The following is a 20,617-nucleotide window of genomic DNA, read 5'->3' as shown; positions in this document are numbered from 1 at the left end:
TGGCACAAGGGATCTCGGATTATTCTTCCAAAGAGGAACAAATTCTGAGATGATAGGATACACCGATGGTGGATATCAATCAGACCCCCATAATGGCAGATCACAAACCGGTTTCGTATTCTTACAAAATAGAACCGCCATATCATGGACATCATCCAAGCAAACCTTGGCAACAACGTCCATGAATCATTCTGAAATAGTCGCATTATATGAGGCCTCACGTGAATGCGTTTGGCTTCGCAGAATGATCAACCACATACAACAGTCGTGTGGTCTTAAAGCTATCACAGCTCCAACCATTATCTATGAAGATAATCCGGCTTGTGTTACACAGATGGAGACAGGCTATATCAAGAGCAATATCAACAAACACATCTCTCCAAAGTTGTTCTATCCTCATGAATTACAACAAAAAGGAGAGATTGATATCTTGAAAACTAAATCATGCGACAATCTCGCTGATCTATTCACTAAGTCCCTACCAGCTTCCTCATTTGAAAAATGTGTCAAACGAATTGGTATGCGACGACTTAGGGATTTGCAAAGTTCAGGGGGAGAAATCTCCTAGACATTGGCCTGTCTACACCATCATGTTATACTCTTTTCTCTCTATGAGTTTTTCCTCACAAGGTTTCTCATAAGGAGTTTTTAATAAGATAATATTAACGCAAGAGTGTCATATTCCTTGTTTTCCCCATAGGGGTTTTTAAAGGAGTATCAAAGACACATATCGTCCTCTAAACTGCAACATGAGTTTTCTCCTGCAAAGGTTTTCTCATATTAGTTTACAATGAGGCAATCATTAAGTGCTATAACTTTCTCCTTCTTTTCCCAAGCGGTTTTAAGGAGTTTTACTATAGCATATATATACACGTATTTTTCCTCGTTTTTATCCTACAGGAATTTTTGGAGGAGCAATACGATTCATTGATCTCAACAAGTGATTCGATCAAGGGCGAGTGTTACGGATATTTATCCGGGGTGATCTCATCTCCTCGGATCCTCTTACGAGGAATCCTATCCTAACTACGACGTCCCCCACGACCGCCTACGGATGTCACCCACGACTACGTGCGTACCCGTGGAGACCGGTTCCACCTCCGTGATATCACCCACGACTCATCGTGGGCTCGAGTTTACTTGGGGCGAGAGTTTCCTCTCCCCCCCAACTGTATAAATACCTGTGATCAATGAATAAAGAAACACACCGAGTTCATTCTATTCCTCTCTGTTCTCATACTTTGGCATTCCACTCGTAACACATCCAACATGTGCAGCACATAAAAGTGTCAAAAAAAACATGTGCAGCACTTAAAAGTGTCGTGGGCTCATGTGGAACGACCAAGAGGTGATGGCCTTCGTGGGCCGCGCCGGAACGGCAGCGTCGTTGATGTGTGCCTCGTAGGGCATGACCACAAGGGCAGGTATGTACAGTAGCAACATTCTCTTAGGGCGTGTTTGCGAGGGTGGCCCAGCAGGCCGGTTACGCCCTCAGGCTGCAATGCACGTTGTTTGTGCAGTTGGCCCAAGCCGCAGCCCGGCCTCGCACAGCCAAAAGGGGCGCCTCCGCCTGGCCTCAGAGAAACGCCGCTAGGGTTCGTTTCTCTGGAGCTCGGCTGGTCACGGCGCGCGGCGGGTGGATTTGGAGGCGATTGGCGGGCGTGAGGGTGGCTGAGGCGGGCTCGCGCGGGAAGGTGAAACCTCCACGCGCGTTTTCCACCCTGGCGAAATCGTTCACCTATAAGTATTGCTGCCTTGAACCCCAACTCCTCCTTCCTCTCTTCGTCGATTCGCCTCCCTCTTTCCTCGTGAGATACCGGCGGCGTTGAGCACTGCTGCGTGGCGACGGTGTAGTCCTCTCGTGGTCTTCTCTCCGTTCCCCTTTGGTACAACGTCGGCGCGCAGCTGCTGTTGCCGGGACTCCGCGATGGTGGTGGCCTCTTCCGCCTCTTCACGTCGTCTCCTGTCGGATCTGCTTCCCTTACATCCAGATCTACTTTCTCTTTGCCTACGTGGTTACGACCCCGAGCCCAAGGTGAAATTGAACTACAATCTTGTTATACCTGTGTTAGGGTTCGGTGCAAATGCATGGTCTTTATGATTTCTTATACTCTTTCTAGGTTCATGTGTGATTTAGTACTTGCTTTTGTTCTGCCCGGTTAAGATGATGCGAAAATGGTTATGATTTCGTACTATTTTTGTTCGGCCCGGTTACGATGATGTGAAAATGGTTATCTTGTTTTTAGATTGGGTCGATGATGTTGTCCATTTGTAGCACAGGGAGGCATCACTTGTATGATGCAACCGTGCTTTCGTGTTAAAATCATTCATTGTGCAAACATGTTGATGCCTGGAGGGCTTCTTTAGCTGAATGGATATCTGTTTTTTGTATGCATGTAGATGGATCCCTCTATGAGCCGTGACATGTTGTGTAGGCAGGCTGCTGCCTTGACAGTAGTGATGGTTTCTTTTGTTAGTACCAGGCTGAAGAGAAAACAGCCTGAACCTGAAACTATCCCTAACCCTTTGGCACCTATTATCAGAGAACAAAATGAACAACACAGACAGAGGACATTGAGCCTCATTTACCACTCCACTGATGTAGAGTGCATTTCCATGCTTAGAATGAGGAGAGCACCTTTCTTTACTTTGTGCACAATTTTTAGAGAGAGACAACTAGTCAATGATAGAGAAGGGGTCTCTGTAGAGGAGCAAGTTGCCATGTTCCTCCATGTAGTTGGCCATATTCAAAGGTTTAGAGTAGTGCACCATTCCTTTAGGAGATCCATTCAAACAGTACACAAGCACTTTCATCAGGTTCTGTATGTTGTTGGAGAGCTTAGGAGTGAAATCATCAAGGGACCTAGCTCCACCACTCACCCTAAGGTCTTGGGAAGTCATAGGTGGAATCCATACATAAAGGTAATTGTTTACCTAGGGTTCATTAGTTGTTCATACTCTATTTTCTATCACTCACTTGTTTGGTTTTAGGATTGTCTTGGTGCCATTGATGGCACCCATGTGCTGGCAAGGGTGCCTAGGCACATGCAGCAAGCTTTCAGGGGTAGAAAAAAGGAACCCACTCAAAATGTCATGGTTGCTGTTGACTTTGGTCTCAAGTTCACTTATGTACTAGCTGGTTGGGAGGGTTCTGCCCATGATGCTCTGATTCTGGCTGATGCCATTCAGAGGGCTGATGGGTTCACTGTACTTGAAGGTAATTGCACAATCACATTCATGAAATTGTACACCTAAATAATATCACATTGCCTCACAGTAGATGTGCCATTGTAGGTAAATTTTATTTGGTCGATGCTGGTTATGCATGCCGCAATGGTTTCCTACCCCCCTACAGGGGGTGAGGTACCATTTGAGTGAGTTTGGCAGCAGAAATCGACCAACCAATGCCAAGGAACTTTTCAACCTTAGGCATTCATCACTTAGAGTCACTGTGGAGAGGGCCATAGGTGCACTAAAGAATAGGTTTCGTATCCTTGACAACAAACCCTTCCACAAGTACAAGACACAGGTCAAACTTGTGTTAGCTTGTGCCATCCTCCACAACTGGATCATTGGCTTCGGTATTGATGAACATGTCCCTACTGAGGAAGGATTCATGGGGAGCCTTCCTGATCCAGTAGATAGTGTTAGCCAAGAACAAGATTCAGTTGTCATGGCTCAAAAGAGGGATGCAATCTGCAATGCTATGTGGGAAGGGAGGGGAACCTCAAGGGTGTGATGCTATGCTGGGTAGCCCTGTCATGGAACTCTTGTTTGTACTATGAAACTTTGATTTATTGCTGGACATGGCTGAGACCAATTTTTTTTTGTTTCACATGCTACTTAATAACATTTGTGTGCAGTTGTCCTTATGTATTGGTTTTCATATTTGACCTGTACATGGTAGTTTTGCTTTGGTTGTTATTCCTGATTCTGACATGGACAACACAGCTAGGATGCCTTCTCTGCCTGAGGTTGTGGTTGGTGTTGAGGGTGGTTTTATTGGAGCTGCTGATGTGCTTGATGAGATGATTAGGACTGGGTCTGCTGCTGCTGTTGTAGGAGGTACTGGAGGTGGTGTTGCATTAGATGCTGCACTACCTTCTGGTACTGCTCCAGCAACAACTAATGATATTCCTCATGCTTCTGGGGGTGTTAGAGCTATGAGGTGGAACAACAACACCTTAGGTTTTGTGCTTAGGAGAATGGCTCAACTTGTAGGGGATGGTAGCTGGCCTGACAAGGTCTTCAAGGATAAGGATGTGAACCATATGGCCAAAGCCCTTAAGGAATACTGTGGTGAGGTGGTCAGCCCAACTCAAGTGTATAACCACCTGAGGAAATGGAGGCAAAAATGGGCTAGGGTGGCTAGGTTAATGGACCTTAGTGGGGTTTTATGGGACAGTGACGCCAATGCTATCATGCTTGATGAGGATCACTACCTTGGTCACTGCAAGGTAGTCACTTATGACATCCTATAATTCCCTCCTTACCTTGCTTGTACTCATTACCTCCCCTGTAACTATTTCTTTTCCACCTAATTGTTCAGGACCATCCTAAAGATGCTGAGTTCCTGAACTGCCCTATTAGATTCTACACTAAGATGGAAGCTATATTTGGAGGCAACATGGCCACAGGCAGGTTTGCACTAGGATCTGGTGAAGCCCTAGGGCAAAACCTAACTGATAGTGTTGTTGGCGAAGCTGAGGGCCCTGCAATGACCTACACCACCACACAGATAGAGATTGCTGAAGGTAGCAAGGCCACAGAGGTGCCATCCACAGTTGTGGGTGGCAAGAGGAAGAGAGGGAATTTTAGTGAGGAGGAGATCCTAATGTTGACAAACATGTCTGATGCAGTCAACAATAATGTGGCTAATGCTATTAGGGAGACTGGACCTACCCATGTAGATGGTAGCTTGTACCTAGCTATTATGGAGATGGAGGGTTACACTGAGGATGCCCTGATGGTTGCTTACACCTTCTTACTGGACAATAAGGCACAAGGCAGGGGGTTTGTGAACATGAGTGATGGACATAGGACCATTTGGCTAAGGAACTTCCTAGCCAAAAACTACTTCATGTAGTTCCAGATCATGCTTGTCCAGCAAGGGGTTTGACTGTTGAGATGTATAGTTCCTCCACCTCCCTTACCCACTCTCCTATTCTTTTGACTCCAACTTGGAGATGGCTTCTGTAGATGTTTTGTGCAGGCAGGTTGTAGGACTGACCGCTGACCTTTTGGTAAGGATTAACTAGGAGGGTGGCTAACAATTTGGGCCCTATAGCATGTTGGGCAGAACAAGTTATTGTAACATACTTTGAGCAGCCTCTGTTGGCTACTTCTTATTTCATCCATCTACTTTTTCTACACTATGTTCTGCCTACTTATGTATGTTTGCCTATGATGAGTACTAATAAGTTACATTATGTCATGCCTGTCATCAAAGAATGTGATAGTGAGTTGGCCTACACAAGGTTGTTACTGACTTTGTTGTGTGGCCAGCTCACTACACATTCTTCCATGGCATGCATGAGATCCTTTGCATATTCTGAGGCTTTGGTTCCCTTTTTGGCCTATGATGACAAATAATCTATGAGATGACTATCCTATTTTTCTTTTCTCATTCATCACATCTGAAGGAACCATAAACTTTACTTTGCAACAATTGGGTCCATGACTCAAGATGATGGCAATAAGTTTATGGTCCTCCAGATGCCATGGCTGGCATAATTCTTAACAATCTGAGGTGGCTACACATCTATATTTGCTGCTGGTTGTATGGTTAATTCATTCATGGGTATCATCAGGCCATGAGATACATCCATCCCCAATGCAACAGGAGTTCCACTTACCACCTGATGGCTGAGGATGGAGTGTCTCATGGCCCCATGGTAATCATAAAACAGTTCTTTAGGATCAACATAATTGCCACCCGGGATGATTGTGCTGAAACATTAAGATCTGAGGCCCCCTTGAAGTGGTTATTTTGTTGCCTATGATGTCACATTGGTTACTTATGAAGCACCATATGGTTGCGGCATGGAAGAACTTCCATTTGGCTCAAACCAAACTGAAGTTCTTCAATGCCGCACTCATAGCTGTTTCAAAATTGTGGTTTATGACTGAGGCTAAGTTGATCTTTGGGTTTTTTTGAAGGAACATGACTTGGTATATTGTGTACAAAGGCTACAAGCCTGGAGTGTATAAACACTGGGCAGACTGCAATGCCCAGGTTGCTGGTTTTAAGAAGAACTGCTATCAAGGGTTTCCAACAAAGGAAGAGGCAGTAGCCTCTTTCTTGGACTACATGGGCTGTGATGAAGATGCCATGGAAACCAAAGTGTTTCCAAATCAACATTGCATCAATGAGCCTAAGAAATTTGTTGCTAGGATGAACATCTTCCTTCCTATTGCTATATCTGTATTCGTGTTTTTTCTAGCCATGCTATTGTATGTATCTAAATCTTTCTGCTCTTGTCCTGCAAATAAGTAGGTCCTGCAGCTATTCCATGACTACCTGGTATGTTCTATACCGAGGTAAGCACCCAGGTGTATACTCTAACTGGACAGAACTATGTCTTGCTCTGGCTGGAGGGGAGAGTAACTTGTATCAAGGTTTCAAAAGTAGAGATGAAGCTGATGCTGCTTTTCTAGCTTTCAGATTGACTACTATCTGCTGAACTTGCATGAATTTCACTGCCCTATGATGTTGTAACTGAGTCCCAAATATGATGTTGTAATAGGGCACAATGATGTGTGGATCATGTATTTCCTTGACTGTTGTAACTAAGGCTTTGAATTGAATGCTATCTCATATTTCTGCAACCTATGGGCCTGGCTATGATCTGGTGCACAAACACAATCTCATTTTGGTAGTTGGATGATAAGCCAGGCAGAGGTCTGGTTCACAAACACAGACTCATTTGGACCAGATCGGTTTAGTGCAAAGCCACAAACAAGGCTGCTTGCAGCCGTTTGGACTGGCTAAACCAGGCCTGAGCCTTGGGGGCAGGCCTGGCCGCCCCCGTTCATCCTCGCAAACACGCCCTCAGGAGCCCCACCAGCAGCACGCGCGCGCAAAGCTTCTTGCAAAAAAGAAAAAAGAAAAAAAGAGAAGCTGTAGAAGCTCAATAATATGGTGAAGAAGGGTCGACGTAGCGTGATACGGTGATAGACCGGCGAAGCCTATGGCGACGCGCTCATAGGGGCCACAACCACCTTGCAAACGGAGCCGAGCCGCAGCACTCACATAACTATACCGTATATGGACAAAGCGATGAATGGATTTTTAAAAGGTGACAAAATCATTTTGCTGCAAAAGCATGCTGTAAAGCAACCAGGCGGCAACTTTTTTCTAAAGAAAAACATATTCTCTGTTTTAAAAAAATAATTATGTTATTCATACTAGACAAGCAAACTCTAGTTCAATCAATTTTATAATGAATAGTATAAATATTTATGTCTCTAAATAATATTATTATGATAATAAATTTTTACCACCATCCTTTTCTGTTATGTACCTAGCTGCAAACATATAAAAAGTTATGTATCTAGAAGAAACAAAACAACCTATAGATTGAAAAGAAGGGAGTAGTACGTAATTTTTTATAACTTTAATCAAAACTAGAAGTTACTTCACGCCTTTGCTCTCGAGATGACATGAATATCTTGTATTAAGAGGTTAAAAGTGTAGCATGATATGTCTATTAGTGAAAGATGATGTGGATAGTTAGTGGAACATGATGTGAATGTTTTGTGTGTTTAAATAGAACTTGAGATGATGTGGATCACTTTGCATTGCATAAGAGGTAAGTTAGTGACGTGACATGGCTATTAGTGGAAGATGTTGTGGATGTCTTGCTCGTTGAGATAGAACTTGAGATGACCTTAGCTTGCATTAAAAGGTTAGAAGTTAGTGGTATGACATGGCTATTAGTGGAAGATGATGTGGATGTCTTGCATGTTGAGATAGAACTTGAGATGACCTAAATAGGTTGCCTTAAGAGGTTGAAAGTTATTGGCATGACATGACTATTAGTGGAGGATGATGTCGATGTCTTGCTTGTTGAGACAGAACTTGAGATAACCTGGATAGCTTGTATTAAGAGGTTGAAAGCCAGTGGCATGACATGGCTATTAGTGGAGGATGATATGGATGTCTTGCTTGTTGAGATAGAACTTGAGATGACATGAGTAGATTGTGTTAAGAAGTTCGAAGTTAGTGATATAACATGGCTATTAGTGGAAGATGATGTGGATAACTTACATAAAACTTGAGATAAGATGAGTAGCTTGCGTTAAGAGATTGGAAGTTAATGACATGACACCTGATGACCTACTTGAGAATGATATAAAATAGTATATACATCGTCAAACTACTATTTTTTCTAAAAAATGCTGGTATGCTCGGACCTGCCTCCTCCACCCCTCATTGGGCGGATACAGAGGGTATTCCTGGTATTCCTAGGAATAGCCAACTTTTTTATGCACTATATATATATATATATATATATATATAATATTAGCATTTCTATATTAAGGAGCTAATAAAATTTCTCTCAATTTTTGTAGTCTATCATTGTATTCCTTTTTCCACACATGTTCTATGATAGCTCGATTGTCAAAATTATTCTATTTTATTGTTTCTGCAGATTAGAACCTAATTATTTATCTCCAGACCATATACATATTGACTTATGCCGTAAAATATCGGTCCAAATCATATCTTGCTTCCAAACTCTTCTCCAAGATAAATTGTAATACACACATAGCAACATGTATAATAAAGTATTCTTTCGTATGAGTGAATAAGACATGAGTGGAAGATAATTCCATAATCCCCATTTCTAAATCTCTAACCCTAGCCGGCATGACGTGATGGCGACATTGCTAGTTGCCGATGTCCGGCACTCCCGGCGATGCGGAGCGTGCAACATGGGCGTGGCCTTTGTGTTTACGCTACGCCTACATGGTGACCGACGAGAGCGCACATTGATCATGAGGTTAGAGGTAACAATTGAGCGGATGGCTCACCAGGCACCCGCAAGGGAATACCCAAGATTTAAATTCTAGCTCCACCCTTGCCACCCCTCTAAATTAAAGTATCTTTGACTAATTATATATATAATATTAATATTTATGATACTTCTTTTATTTTAAAAACATAACTCTCGCTTTTTTAGAATATAAAACAACATAAATTTGACCATATATATAATATATAAATACCTAGATATATAATATAATAAGTATTATTAAACTAAGCATGAATATAATTTTGTGATAAATATATTTAAAATACAATTTTTGATAATTTTCTATAAAATTAGCCAAAATTTATTTATTTATTTTCTTCCTAGAAAATGAGATTTACATTTTTTTAACAGAAGGAGAGAGTATACAAAAAGTATCATTATTATTTATTATGAGATTTATTCTGTAGCATTTTTTGTTCGGTTTCATAAATATTAATGTTTTTATCTATACATTTGGTCAAATTTTATATATTTTAACAAAAAATACATTTAGAATTGGAATCATTGAGATTTTTGAAGAAAATCAATGCTATATAGTTATTTCAAGGTGTGATGATTGTATTTTGAAACTATGAGAAAGTAAAAAAAATACTAGAACTAGGTGGATCATACCTAAATGTACACATATTTGAACATAAATTTCAAATGTTAGAAGTGTACTTATTGTGGGATGGAGGGGGTATAGAATTTGGACGTGTTTAATTTTGAGCCTAGTAAGGTCTTGTTTGGATGTAGTTAGATTTACATCAATTTATATGTGTTAGTGGATTGAAGTGGAATTTGAATTAAGTTCCACCCAACACATGTGGATTGAGGTGAATCTAACAATATCCAAACAAAAGGTGTTTGGTGCAAGCAAAGCAACTCATGGAGTCATCAATTTTAAGCGTCTCATCGTGGGATCAACCTACTTGGGAGAGCACCCTCAGACCACGTTTTCACCAAATATGTACGATGCACCATGTCAAGAGCCACTACTACAGCCAACTTATTGAAGGTGGGCAAAATTGATTATGTGAGGCAGACAACGCAACCGTCTCCATCCAAAGATCATAGTTAATCCGAACCTACAACCTACATAGGTAATTGCTTCGCAAGTTTGGGTTAATAGATTAATAGAGGTGGTCACCTTACAACAACCGCCTCGGTTAATAAGTTAATTGAGGTGATTGTTTTAGGTCAATCGCCTCAGTTAGTTGAACATTAACGGAGGCGGGTATAAGGTTTAAATTGCTAGAGGGCCTGGATAGCTTATTTAAAATTTCTACAATCTCGACTAGACAAGTTGGTTAGTAAAACGAACGGCAAAACCATTCTAGCACTAGCACAACTAAGCTATATAAGCCACCTACACAAGTCTAGCAAAAAAGCTAAACACTAAGTCACAACAACAAACTACAACTAAGGGCTAGCAACACTCCTAACAAGAAAGACTAAGCTACACATGCTAAACAATTAGCAAGATAAGCAAGTAAGTTAGTAAAGGAGTGGAGAGTGATTGTTATACCGACGTTGTAGAGTAGAGATATATCCAAACAATCACTCACAATCACAATCACAAGAGAGTATCCTCGGCAAAAAATGACATAAGATTTTCTACCGAGGTGCACTTGCTTCTTGACAAGCTAGTCCTCATTGTGGTGATACACCCACTTGATAGATCACATGCTAATTGGCACCAAAGACAAACCCGCAGCGGGTGCCGCACATCCACTCACAAAATAGAGATCCTCCAAGCCACGAGCAATCCACTAGATTAGCCAATTGTAATCTTCGGCGAAAAAGGCTCAAGAACCCCTTACAAAACACTTGGTGAGGCTGGAAACAATCTCCAATCATGAGCTCAACACTAGATGCAACTCACTAAGCAATGCACTTGAATCTCACTCAATCTCACTAGGAAGAGCAATCAAGCAAGGAGATGAATGGAGAGAGTGTTCTCTAGCTCAAAGTATGTCTCAAGTGTTCAAAAGTACAAGAGCCAAACCCTCAAAGCTGCCCACCTTCTATTTAAAGAGGTCAGCCCGACAACTAGCCGTTAGGGCCTTCTGCGAGGGCGTTGGCCGCTCCAACGCCACCCCATCGGACGCGGTAGAGCGTCCGACGCTCGCTTACCTCATACGCTCGATGGCTGCCACTTGTTTCTCTTTAAACATGGACCGTTAATCACAAACCCTCTCTACCCTAGGAACCCCACCTCCTTTGCAAATGTGCTAGCACCACCAAGTGTCCACTACCATTGTGTTGTGCATGTGTGTTAGCATTTCACAAATATTTTCTCAAAGGAGTTATGTTAGTACTTTACTAGATCCTAATGCATATGCTCAAGAATTGACCTAGTAGCACTTGATTCGAGAGATGACCGTGATTTCCTCTCTTGATAGTCGGCTATCTATCCTAAATCCGATCAATCACTTCTCTACTCAACTTAGACTGACAAAAGCAACACCCTATGTTTATACATTTGTCTTGATCACTTTACTCCTTATCTATCACTATGATCTCCACTTCATGCTTTATCTCTTTTGTGATCATGTGTCCACCAATCCATGTCATATTTCTCCTTTATCACATGTGTTGCTATGCCTAACTTAAATCACTTAAACACAAGACACTAGCAACTTGATGTCATTAATTACTAAAATCAAACTTGGGCTTTCAGCGGGTGCCTTATGTTGCTAGCTTTCGTTAAGTCAACCCGCCCACCTTCGTTAATTAAACCCCACCGCCTCAGAAAAGATCTTATGTGCTAGTGAGCTTTGCTTTGGTTTGCACACGCACACATTTCATGTATTTAGAGTGATGCATGATGCACTATCCGTTCAAATATAGAAAATGATGTAAGGCAGTTGAGATGTTCTAGTACTACTATTTTAGAGATGGATACAGTTAACGCGCGACACCCTCTCCCCATGCAACACCCTCTCCCTTCGGCATATTCTCCCTCCTAGCACCCCTGCTATGTCGCCCCCTATCCCCACCACCGGTGCCCCGCGGCACTCGCTGCCTCACCACACAGCCCACCATTAATCCTCGCCTCCTTGACCCTCCTCTTCCCTAACCATAGGGCGGCATGCCAGCAACAAAGTTCTCATTCTCGCTGCCCCAAGCTTTTCATCACTATTGGCTTGCGGCTCCCAACGTCTCGCCACGCCACCCGCCACCAGCGCACCGCCTTGTCGCGTCACTCTCCTTGCCACGCCACCTGCTACAGACAAGCCAAGTTCCTTGCCAGAACCCTAGCCATGGGCGAGTCGCATGCTCCGCTTGGAGCGCAATCCACCGTGCCATAGAGTTTGAATCTAGAGATTTTCTAAATTCTAGTTTTAAATATTTGGTTTATAGTGTCTCTTAAAGTTGCTCATGAATTCTTTTGGAAAAAATTTACATTATGTCCAAACTATCTAGGATTGACTACTTTACTCCCCGAACTATAAAACCGTATATTCTATTCTTGAATTTTTCAAAACCGGTCAAATAACCCCTAAACTATAAGACCAGATATTTCAAAAAACAATTGATAGGGTTATTTGACCGGTTTTGAAAAGTTCAGAGAGCAGAATATCTGATTTTATAGTTTAGGGGTGAAGTAGACTATACTGGATAGTTGAGGGGTTACGTTGACTTTTTCTAATTCCTTTATCTGGATACCAAGGGTCTGTTTGGTCCTCTTACTAATTTTAGCTAGTTAAAATTATTTTAGCTACTTTCGAATGACTAATGAAACTATATTATTTTAGTTCGCCCAAATGTCGCTGATGCTGGCTATCGATTAGGATGGCAAATGCTGAAATTTTCCGCTCTTGGAGCCTGCTTAACCCGTCAGCACCCGACTCGGACCGTTGTCGCCGTTCCGGCCGCCGCCACCCACCATTTAAGAGACAGAATTTCACCTGCGCTGCGACCACCAACCTAGGAGAGTGGAGGAGACCCACCGTCGGCTCGGCCGTGTCCCAGTTCCCATCCCGACATCACCTATCCCCATCCTCGATCCATCTCGTCCTCGACGTTTGATGGAGTCTCTCCTCGCCTCGCGATCCATTAGGTCTTCCTTCTCCGCCATCGCCGCTAGCACCAGGGGCGCTTCCCCAAGGCCCTCGCGCGTCGCCACCCTCGCCGGCAGCGGCGCCCGCCCCTCCCGCCCGCTCCGTGCCGGCCCCATGGTACGCCCTGCCGCATTCTCTTCCTGTGGGTTTGTTTGGCCTCTCCACTCTGATGTTGCGGATATGATGTGGAGGTTTCCTGTTTTGTTGGTACGATTTTGGGTTTCGCTAGTAATCACCAACTCAATACACAATCTTTCCACCCATTTCGCCTGCCCCGTGTATGGAATGCCGATTTGTTATTTTATCAGTAAAATTCTTGCGCATAAATGCTGAGTTAATGTGCTTCATTGGTGCGCTTCACTTGTTTGATACTTTCTTTTTTGGTTTATTTAGGACTCGATTCTTGAGGTTCTGGCACAGGACGATATGCTGAACGCAAAGGAGCTGGTCCAATGGGAGAATGGCTTGTCATTCAATGACATAGCAGCTAGACAGGGGATTCGCATCCGCAGGCACTTCCGCCCCACTGCCTCCTTGAAGCAGATAGAGGAGGAGCTGGGAGCCCCTCGCAACATCCTAGAGAAGATCGTTTGGGACAAGGAGATTGAAGTAGCTCAGGTATGCAGTTGCAATTCCGTGCACGTGTTGGACTTTTGTGGTTCAGTAGTTGCCATCAGTTATTGCCTTCTTTGCCTTCCTGGATATCTTCCAGCTGTAGGATTGTCGTAGTAACTAGGGGGCCTTCAGCAACTCGAACAAGTCTTGTAGGTACTTGCAGCATGACCATCATCTCATGCATATCCTTTGGGTATAGACCTGTCCAATATCGTATAAGAGAACAAGCATAACATATTACTTCTGCAGGGCTTTTCACTAACTTCCTTTCAAAACAAGCTTTGTTTCAAGTTGTCTTGATCGCCCAACAAATGGCTGCAACCCCAAAAGTATGGAGTTGATTACCATTCAGTAGTCATTTCTATGTCCACTTTTCCAGGATTGAGCCAAGCATTTTGGCCTGTCGTTAGCACCAATGCTCCACCAAACCACTTTGCTACAGGGAAAAGGAAGAAAATGTGGGGGATATTTTCATCCTGCACACAGAAGTAGCAGTTAGGATTTCGAATCTAATTCCTTCTAAGCATTTTATCTTTATTGAGAACTGCGTTATTTTCGATCAACCACATAAAGATTATAATTTTGGGATGGATTTTCCTTTCCAAATGTGTTTTAATGATGGCCCTGCATCATTGATAGTCAGTGTAGAGAGGTTTAGCAGAGAATTTCTTGTTCTTTTCCAGTTTCCAGTAGATTAAATCATCCTCATCTTGGAAGTGGAAATTTTGATGTATCAAAACATATTTGGTTCCATTGTTCTTGTAGCTCAGTATAGAGCTATCTCCTAATTGAAAGCTGTAAATTGAGTTCCATTCATTTGGTGACCATTATATCTTATTGCTCACATAGTTGAAACAGAGTATGGAATTTGACACAAAAAGGTAGATGTTTTCTTCCCATTTCCAGAGTCCTTGAACATAGATGTTTTTATTGATTGTTCCTAAATGTACTTGGCCTTAAGAATTTCCTGCCAAATTCCATCCTCTTGTTCAAGTTTGCACTACCACTTACATAGCAGATTAATATTCAATTTTCTCATGTCTTTAATACCCAATCCACCCTTCTTCTTTGTTTTTATAGATTCTAGTTCACTTTACCAGGTGGTATTTTCTCTTTGTAGTTTGTATGTCCTTGCCAGAAGAAAGTTCTTCGCACTTTATTCATATTGTTGACTACAGTTCTCTGCAACAAATAGATGCTTGATCCCTTTCCCTTGCGAGGGCTATTATATAATCTTTGTAATTTGAATCAAAGGTGATGCTATGCTTGCACTGTTTTGTTCCCTGTGTTAGGTGATTCCGTTCTGTATACTTCCTCTCACTAAAGATAGGTCTATTGATTTTGATCACATTCTGCAATCTAAATCTTTGATTATGTCTTTATAAAAATGTGTCACCAATGCATTAAACTTTGCATTGTTAAAGTATATTTCATGAAAAAACTAATTAAGCTATTTTCATATGGTTGACCTGCATACTCTTACGTAATGGTCATGATGTTTAACAGATTGTGCTGGTCTTGCACAGGGGCATGCTAAGAAGCCTATTGAGGAGGTGACTCAGGCTGCAAGGAAAGCCCCTCCTTCAAGAGACTTCTATGGCGCTTTAGAAGCTGCCTACAAGCGTAATGGGGTGCCTGCATTAATTGCTGAGGTCAAGAAAGCATCCCCGAGTAGGGGTGTGCTCAGGGAGAACTTTAATCCTGTATGTTCTGGGCTAATTGGCTGTGAAACCTAGAGTCAGTTTCAGTGGTTGGTTATGTAACTAATATGTAATTTTCTGTTGCAGGTTGAAATTGCTCAAGCTTATGAAAAGAATGGAGCTGCATGTTTGAGCATTTTGACGGATGAGAAGTACTTTCAGGTATATTTCGATTGATTTAATTGGTTGACTGTGGGGATCATAGATGTCATGCTTACCTGGCTTCACTCAATTTGCTTCCATTGTACAGGGAAGCTTTGAGAATCTTGAGAAGGTGCGCACCTCAGGAGTGAAGGTACTGATGCATTTAAGTGTTATTTTTTTTTGAGGGTGACTATGAGTTTCCAATAGTTCTCAAGATGTAAAATTTTCTTTTGTGAATACAGTGTCCCCTTCTCTGCAAAGAGTTTGTCATTGATAAGTGGCAAATCTATAATGCTCGCTCTAAGGGTGCTGATGCAATTCTACTAATTGCTGCTGTACTACCAGACATTGACATAAGGAATTTTCTTCAGATTTGCGAAGAGTTGGGAATGACAGCTCTTATTGAGGTTCGACATGTTATGCAATTCATTTTGTTGTACCCACTCATTACTTAGAAACTGGATTAGTTTGAACATTGACTTTTCCAGTGTTGGACGGCAGAATGAACAATAGTAGTTTACTTTGCACGATGAAAAAATTTAACATTCTCCTTTCTAGTAAAATTGCATAGTTTACTTCACATGATGGAATGAACCATAGTAGTTTGCTTATGCTTCTATATCATGTTAAAGACTTATTCTCTAATCATCATTCTGTGTGCATTTTATTTCAAATACTCAACAAGTAGTTTGACAAAAGAAATGTTATGAATTTTCTCATGTGCGTCTTCGTATGGGAAGTGTGGAGTAACGTGCAATTCCCTGCTGATCTGTATGCTGGTCTCATAATATTTTTTCTGAATACTCCCTCCTTCCAAATTATAAGTCGTTTTGGCTTTTCTAGGTACATAGCTTGCTATGTATCTAGACATAGCGTATATCTAGGTGCTTAGCAAAAGCTATGTACCTAGGAAAGCCAAAATGACTTATAATTTAAAACGGAGGGAGTAGAAGACATAACTGTGATAAACTCAAATAGTCTGCAATAAGCTAAGCTTAATTTTGATATTCTGGTGGGATTTATATTTTAGGTTCATGATGAAAGAGAGATGGAGCGTGTGCTGAATATAAATGGAGTTAAGCTTATTGGTATCAATAATCGAAGCCTTGGTATGACATTCTTGTGGTGTTATTTTTTTTCTGTAGAAGACATCTTGTCATCTTAAGTTTGAATGTTTCTATTTCACGGAGTACTAATGCGTCCCACTTTTTTTTTCTCTGGACCTTTTTTCTGATGAATGCTTATATTGTTTTGTTTTCTGAAAATTATTTACACTGCAGAGACATTTGTTGTTGATACTTCGAACACCAAGATGTTGCTTGAGAAGCATGGCGATAGCATCAGGGAGAAGGGAATTTTGGTAATATCATTGATTCATTGTCTTGGGTGTATATTTGATTCATTAATTAATCTTGTCAGGCTCTAGTTCCTAGTGTGTACACTCTGTTGGCTCAGACACATAGAACACAAATAGGGCAAAGGGGGCTGACCCAGTGCTGGAGGCTCCCACATGAGTGGGGTCTGGGGAAGGGAAAAACTGAGGCAAGCCTTCCCCCCCCCCCCCGCAAAATCTGCGGAGAGGCTCAGTGAGACAGCTCTCACCACTGCACCAGGCCTGCCCTTCACATAGAACACAAATAGGAATTTGCATATTTGAATGCTAAATAGGTGTGGTATTCTCTACAGACAAATAGGAAACCATGGTAAATATCCAGTTTTTAAGATGGAGAAATTTCAATATTTAACCCAAGTTCGCAAGCCTCTCAGTATTTGACATCCAATTCGCAAGTCTTTCAATATTTAACCCTATGCACACGAATTGTTTTAATTCGAGGGATTTTTGACATTTCCTCTCTCTTTCTATTTCTAAATATCTCTTGTCACTGTTCAGCATATGGGAAATGACTGAACTACCCCTCCCACTTTATCCTATCACGAATTCACAATCCTGAGCCCATACATATGAGCCTTCTTCCTCACGAGCTTATTTAGAAATGTGAAAAGGCAGTGCAATGACATGTTTTCCAATTTGTTGAACATATTACTCCAATTACTGTATGAACATATGTGAAAATAAGTTTCGTTACAGCTGAAAGGAAACAGGAAGGAGATTATGAACTGAACCAGACAATTTATTTTAAGCAGATATGTCAACTTATATTTGGTATTACAGTTGTAGTGTATTGCATATTGTTAGGTCATTTTTCTAAATTGCTATTAATTCCTTCGTTTCTGTAATAAGGACCTGTTTGTTTCAGTTTTTTTGCTGGCTTCTGGTAGCTACAAGCAGCCCACTTGTTGAGCTGGCTTTTAAAAAAGCTAGAAAGCTTTGCTTCTGAAGCTGCCTTTTGATGTGGTCAGAAACTAAAATATTATTACAAAAGCCAATAGCAAAAGCCAGGAAGCCAACTTTTGAGCTAAAAGACCAAAAACTGCAGCTCACAAAAAAAAAAAAAACTCGACCAGGGAGAGAGACGCCTCCCTGATTTTCGTCTTAAGAAGATGGTGCCATGACTCGAACCCGGGCTGGCTCAGCCAACCGCTTCTTTGGCGTGTTTGCTGACCAGTTACACCGTGAGAGTGTTGGCCTGCAGCTCACACAAACAGACCCTATGACTATTTGGTGTCATAATCTGGGCCTTGCTGATTATTTCTCTTTTCCCTTTGTACTTTTAAGGTTGTTGGTGAATCAGGTTTGTTTACTCCGGATGATGTTGCTTATGTTCAGAATGCTGGTGTTTCTGCTGTAAGTTCCCTTGGTTCCTTGTCAATTTAGATTCTGTCCCACGTGACTTTAGAAACCTTTTGGGTAACATCTTCTGGACCAATTAGTATTGTTTCGCCTTCTCTTCTCTTTCTGTACTGTTTACACATTTCTCAGTTTATCTTTAATTCACTTCTGTTTTTGTTGGAATACACACAACCTGCTTGAACTCAAATGCTTAACTATGTAGATAGCGATACATTTATGGAAGGATGAAATGCCTTGTTCGTGATGTTTTCTCAGTTTACAAGTCCTTGTGTGCGATATGAACTGAAGCTAATTGAAGTGTGCCTGTTGTTGCTGTAGGTTTTGGTTGGGGAATCTCTGGTGAAGCAAGAGTGCCCTGGACGAGCCATTGTTGGGTTATTTGGCAAAGAACTGCTGCATTGAATGAAAGGATAAAGACTGAGTACTTGGTTTGGTGCTGATGAAGTATTAGTGCTAGCTGTTAGCCATAGCCTGGTTTGGGGTAATAACATGTGAGCATTGGTTTTATTAATAAGTATGTCACATGCAGAATAAAAATAATGTTCACTTTTAGTGATTTTTTTTAGTTCAGTGATAAACAAATGTAACATGTTCATGGCAAAGGGGGCGCTACTCGAGAAAAATGAAATTGGAGGCTTTTACTTGAATATGACAAGGGGATCTTCCAAGTTAGTTAGCAGTTAGCACTATGTGTTTTTAATCTGATTAAGTGGATATATTAGTCCCTAGTAGTTTTTTTGTTGTTCTTGTAGTAGGAACATCTACTGTTTCCTGTGTTCTTTTGTATTGTTCCATGATGGAAATTTGCTATTGTATGATATATTTTGATTTGCAGTAGGAAAATCCATTGTTTTGTGATATAATTTTATATTTTTCATTCAAGGAAAATTCATTAAGCGGTGGTATATGTTTATTGTTCCGGTATGAAAAATGGCGAAATGCATTGTTTCGTGGTATGTTTTCATTATTCAAGTAGGGAAAATTAATTGTTCTGTTGTGTGGTTTGGATTGCTCTGCTACTGAAAAACTGTTCTGCTAGCATAATTTAACCTCAATTTTTTTTATATAAGATTAGTTTGTCCCCTATATTCCTTTTAGACTTTTTATTTACAGTTTCACTGGCTAAATGCTCAGACATTTGTATAGGATTAAACATATTTCATCAGCTAATATAATTGGTGGGTACAGTAGACTTAATGCATATTAACACCAGAATGGCTCCTGTTAACATAAGTGGGGTCCGTGTATATTAAAACAACCCTGGCCGTGTAGCCTCTATAGCTTTAGGCTGGTCTTAGTGCTGAGTTTTATGGTGTTGTTTCCGAAACTATCATGTCATTATAATGAAATAAAACTTAGACGAAACACCCACGCTCAATACTTCCTCCGAATAGGACTTAGATGTTGTTTTGAACAAGGTTTGAGTTAAACATGGAGAATATAAATCATCGATAACTTTTAAGTTATTGAGTTTGTAAATGTGAAAATTATATCAATAGATTTGTCTTAAAAAATTCTTTCATAAAAATATACATATATCATGTTTAATAAAAAAAATACCAGAAATACCTGTATGGGTACTTTTTATGTCTATTGGATTATTTCGTAAGCGCACAGAATATACCGATGTAGCACTTCACTGAGGATGAGTATTCCAAGGTATTATTATTTATTTTATCCCCCAAGAGAAAGCAGTGCTAGGAATATTTAATAAAAGGGAAGAGAGATCCTTATGTCTACTTTAATCTAGTATCAACTAGTGAAGAAGGGGGGAGGGTAAGTGAATGATAGGAAGGGCAGGTAAGTAAGGTAGTAAAGAGTCTAATCTAAGGACAACTAGTACAGTGTTAGCTAGGTGGGAGGACAACGAGTGAGTATAGGACTTCTATGTATCTAACTTTACTCCTGTGGACTTAATCCTAATAGATAACTAACTTAGCTAGACTGACTCCTACAACTTGTGTCAGGAGGATAGCTGAGAAAATAGGAGACATAACTCCTACTAAAGCGACTATACTCTAATGGGCGCCCTGCCTTTTAAAGAACTAGTTTGTACGTGAGGAGAAATCCTAATGTCGAGCAAGACCGCCAGTACGCTCCTACTGTCCGTTCAAACCAATAGTGAGCCTTAGTCTAAGCATCATGCTTACACTAACTCTCACAACTCTAGCTAACGCGTAGATAGCTAAAGCTCCTATGCAAGATAGGACGATGATACAAACACAAGGAGTTGGTACAGGAAACCACTCCAACGAAGACAATTACAGTACTAAGACAAGTACACAACAAGACTATAGCAACTATAGACTTGCACTAAGTAAA

The 20,617-nt window shown here is 41.2% G+C and overlaps 1 protein-coding gene across 1 annotated transcript; it reads left to right on the top strand.

The window, feature by feature from the left end:
- Positions 12,879-19,153, top strand: LOC8073231 (indole-3-glycerol phosphate synthase, chloroplastic). Its single transcript, XM_002445225.2, has 10 exons — positions 12,879-13,201; positions 13,478-13,702; positions 15,226-15,402; positions 15,487-15,561; positions 15,650-15,694; positions 15,786-15,950; positions 16,574-16,652; positions 16,824-16,903; positions 18,221-18,289; positions 18,614-19,153. The coding sequence occupies exons 1-10, from the start codon at positions 13,052-13,054 to the stop codon at positions 18,695-18,697; spliced, it is 1,149 nt and encodes a 382-aa protein (XP_002445270.1). The 5' UTR covers positions 12,879-13,051; the 3' UTR covers positions 18,698-19,153.

This window comes from Sorghum bicolor, chromosome 7 (assembly GCF_000003195.3).
Source record: "Sorghum bicolor cultivar BTx623 chromosome 7, Sorghum_bicolor_NCBIv3, whole genome shotgun sequence".
Taxonomy (NCBI): domain Eukaryota; kingdom Viridiplantae; phylum Streptophyta; class Magnoliopsida; order Poales; family Poaceae; genus Sorghum; species Sorghum bicolor.
This window is presented reverse-complemented; position numbering and strand designations above follow the sequence as displayed.

Coding starts and splice junctions, on each gene's coding strand:
- LOC8073231 (XM_002445225.2), top strand. CDS start 13,052: ATGGAGTCTCTCCTCGCCTCGCGATCCATTAGGTCTTCCTTCTCCGCC. Junction 13,202..13,477: donor CGCTCCGTGCCGGCCCCATG/GTACGCCCTGCC, acceptor TGGTTTATTTAG/GACTCGATTCTTGAGGTTCT. Junction 16,904..18,220: donor TCAGGGAGAAGGGAATTTTG/GTAATATCATTG, acceptor TGTACTTTTAAG/GTTGTTGGTGAATCAGGTTT.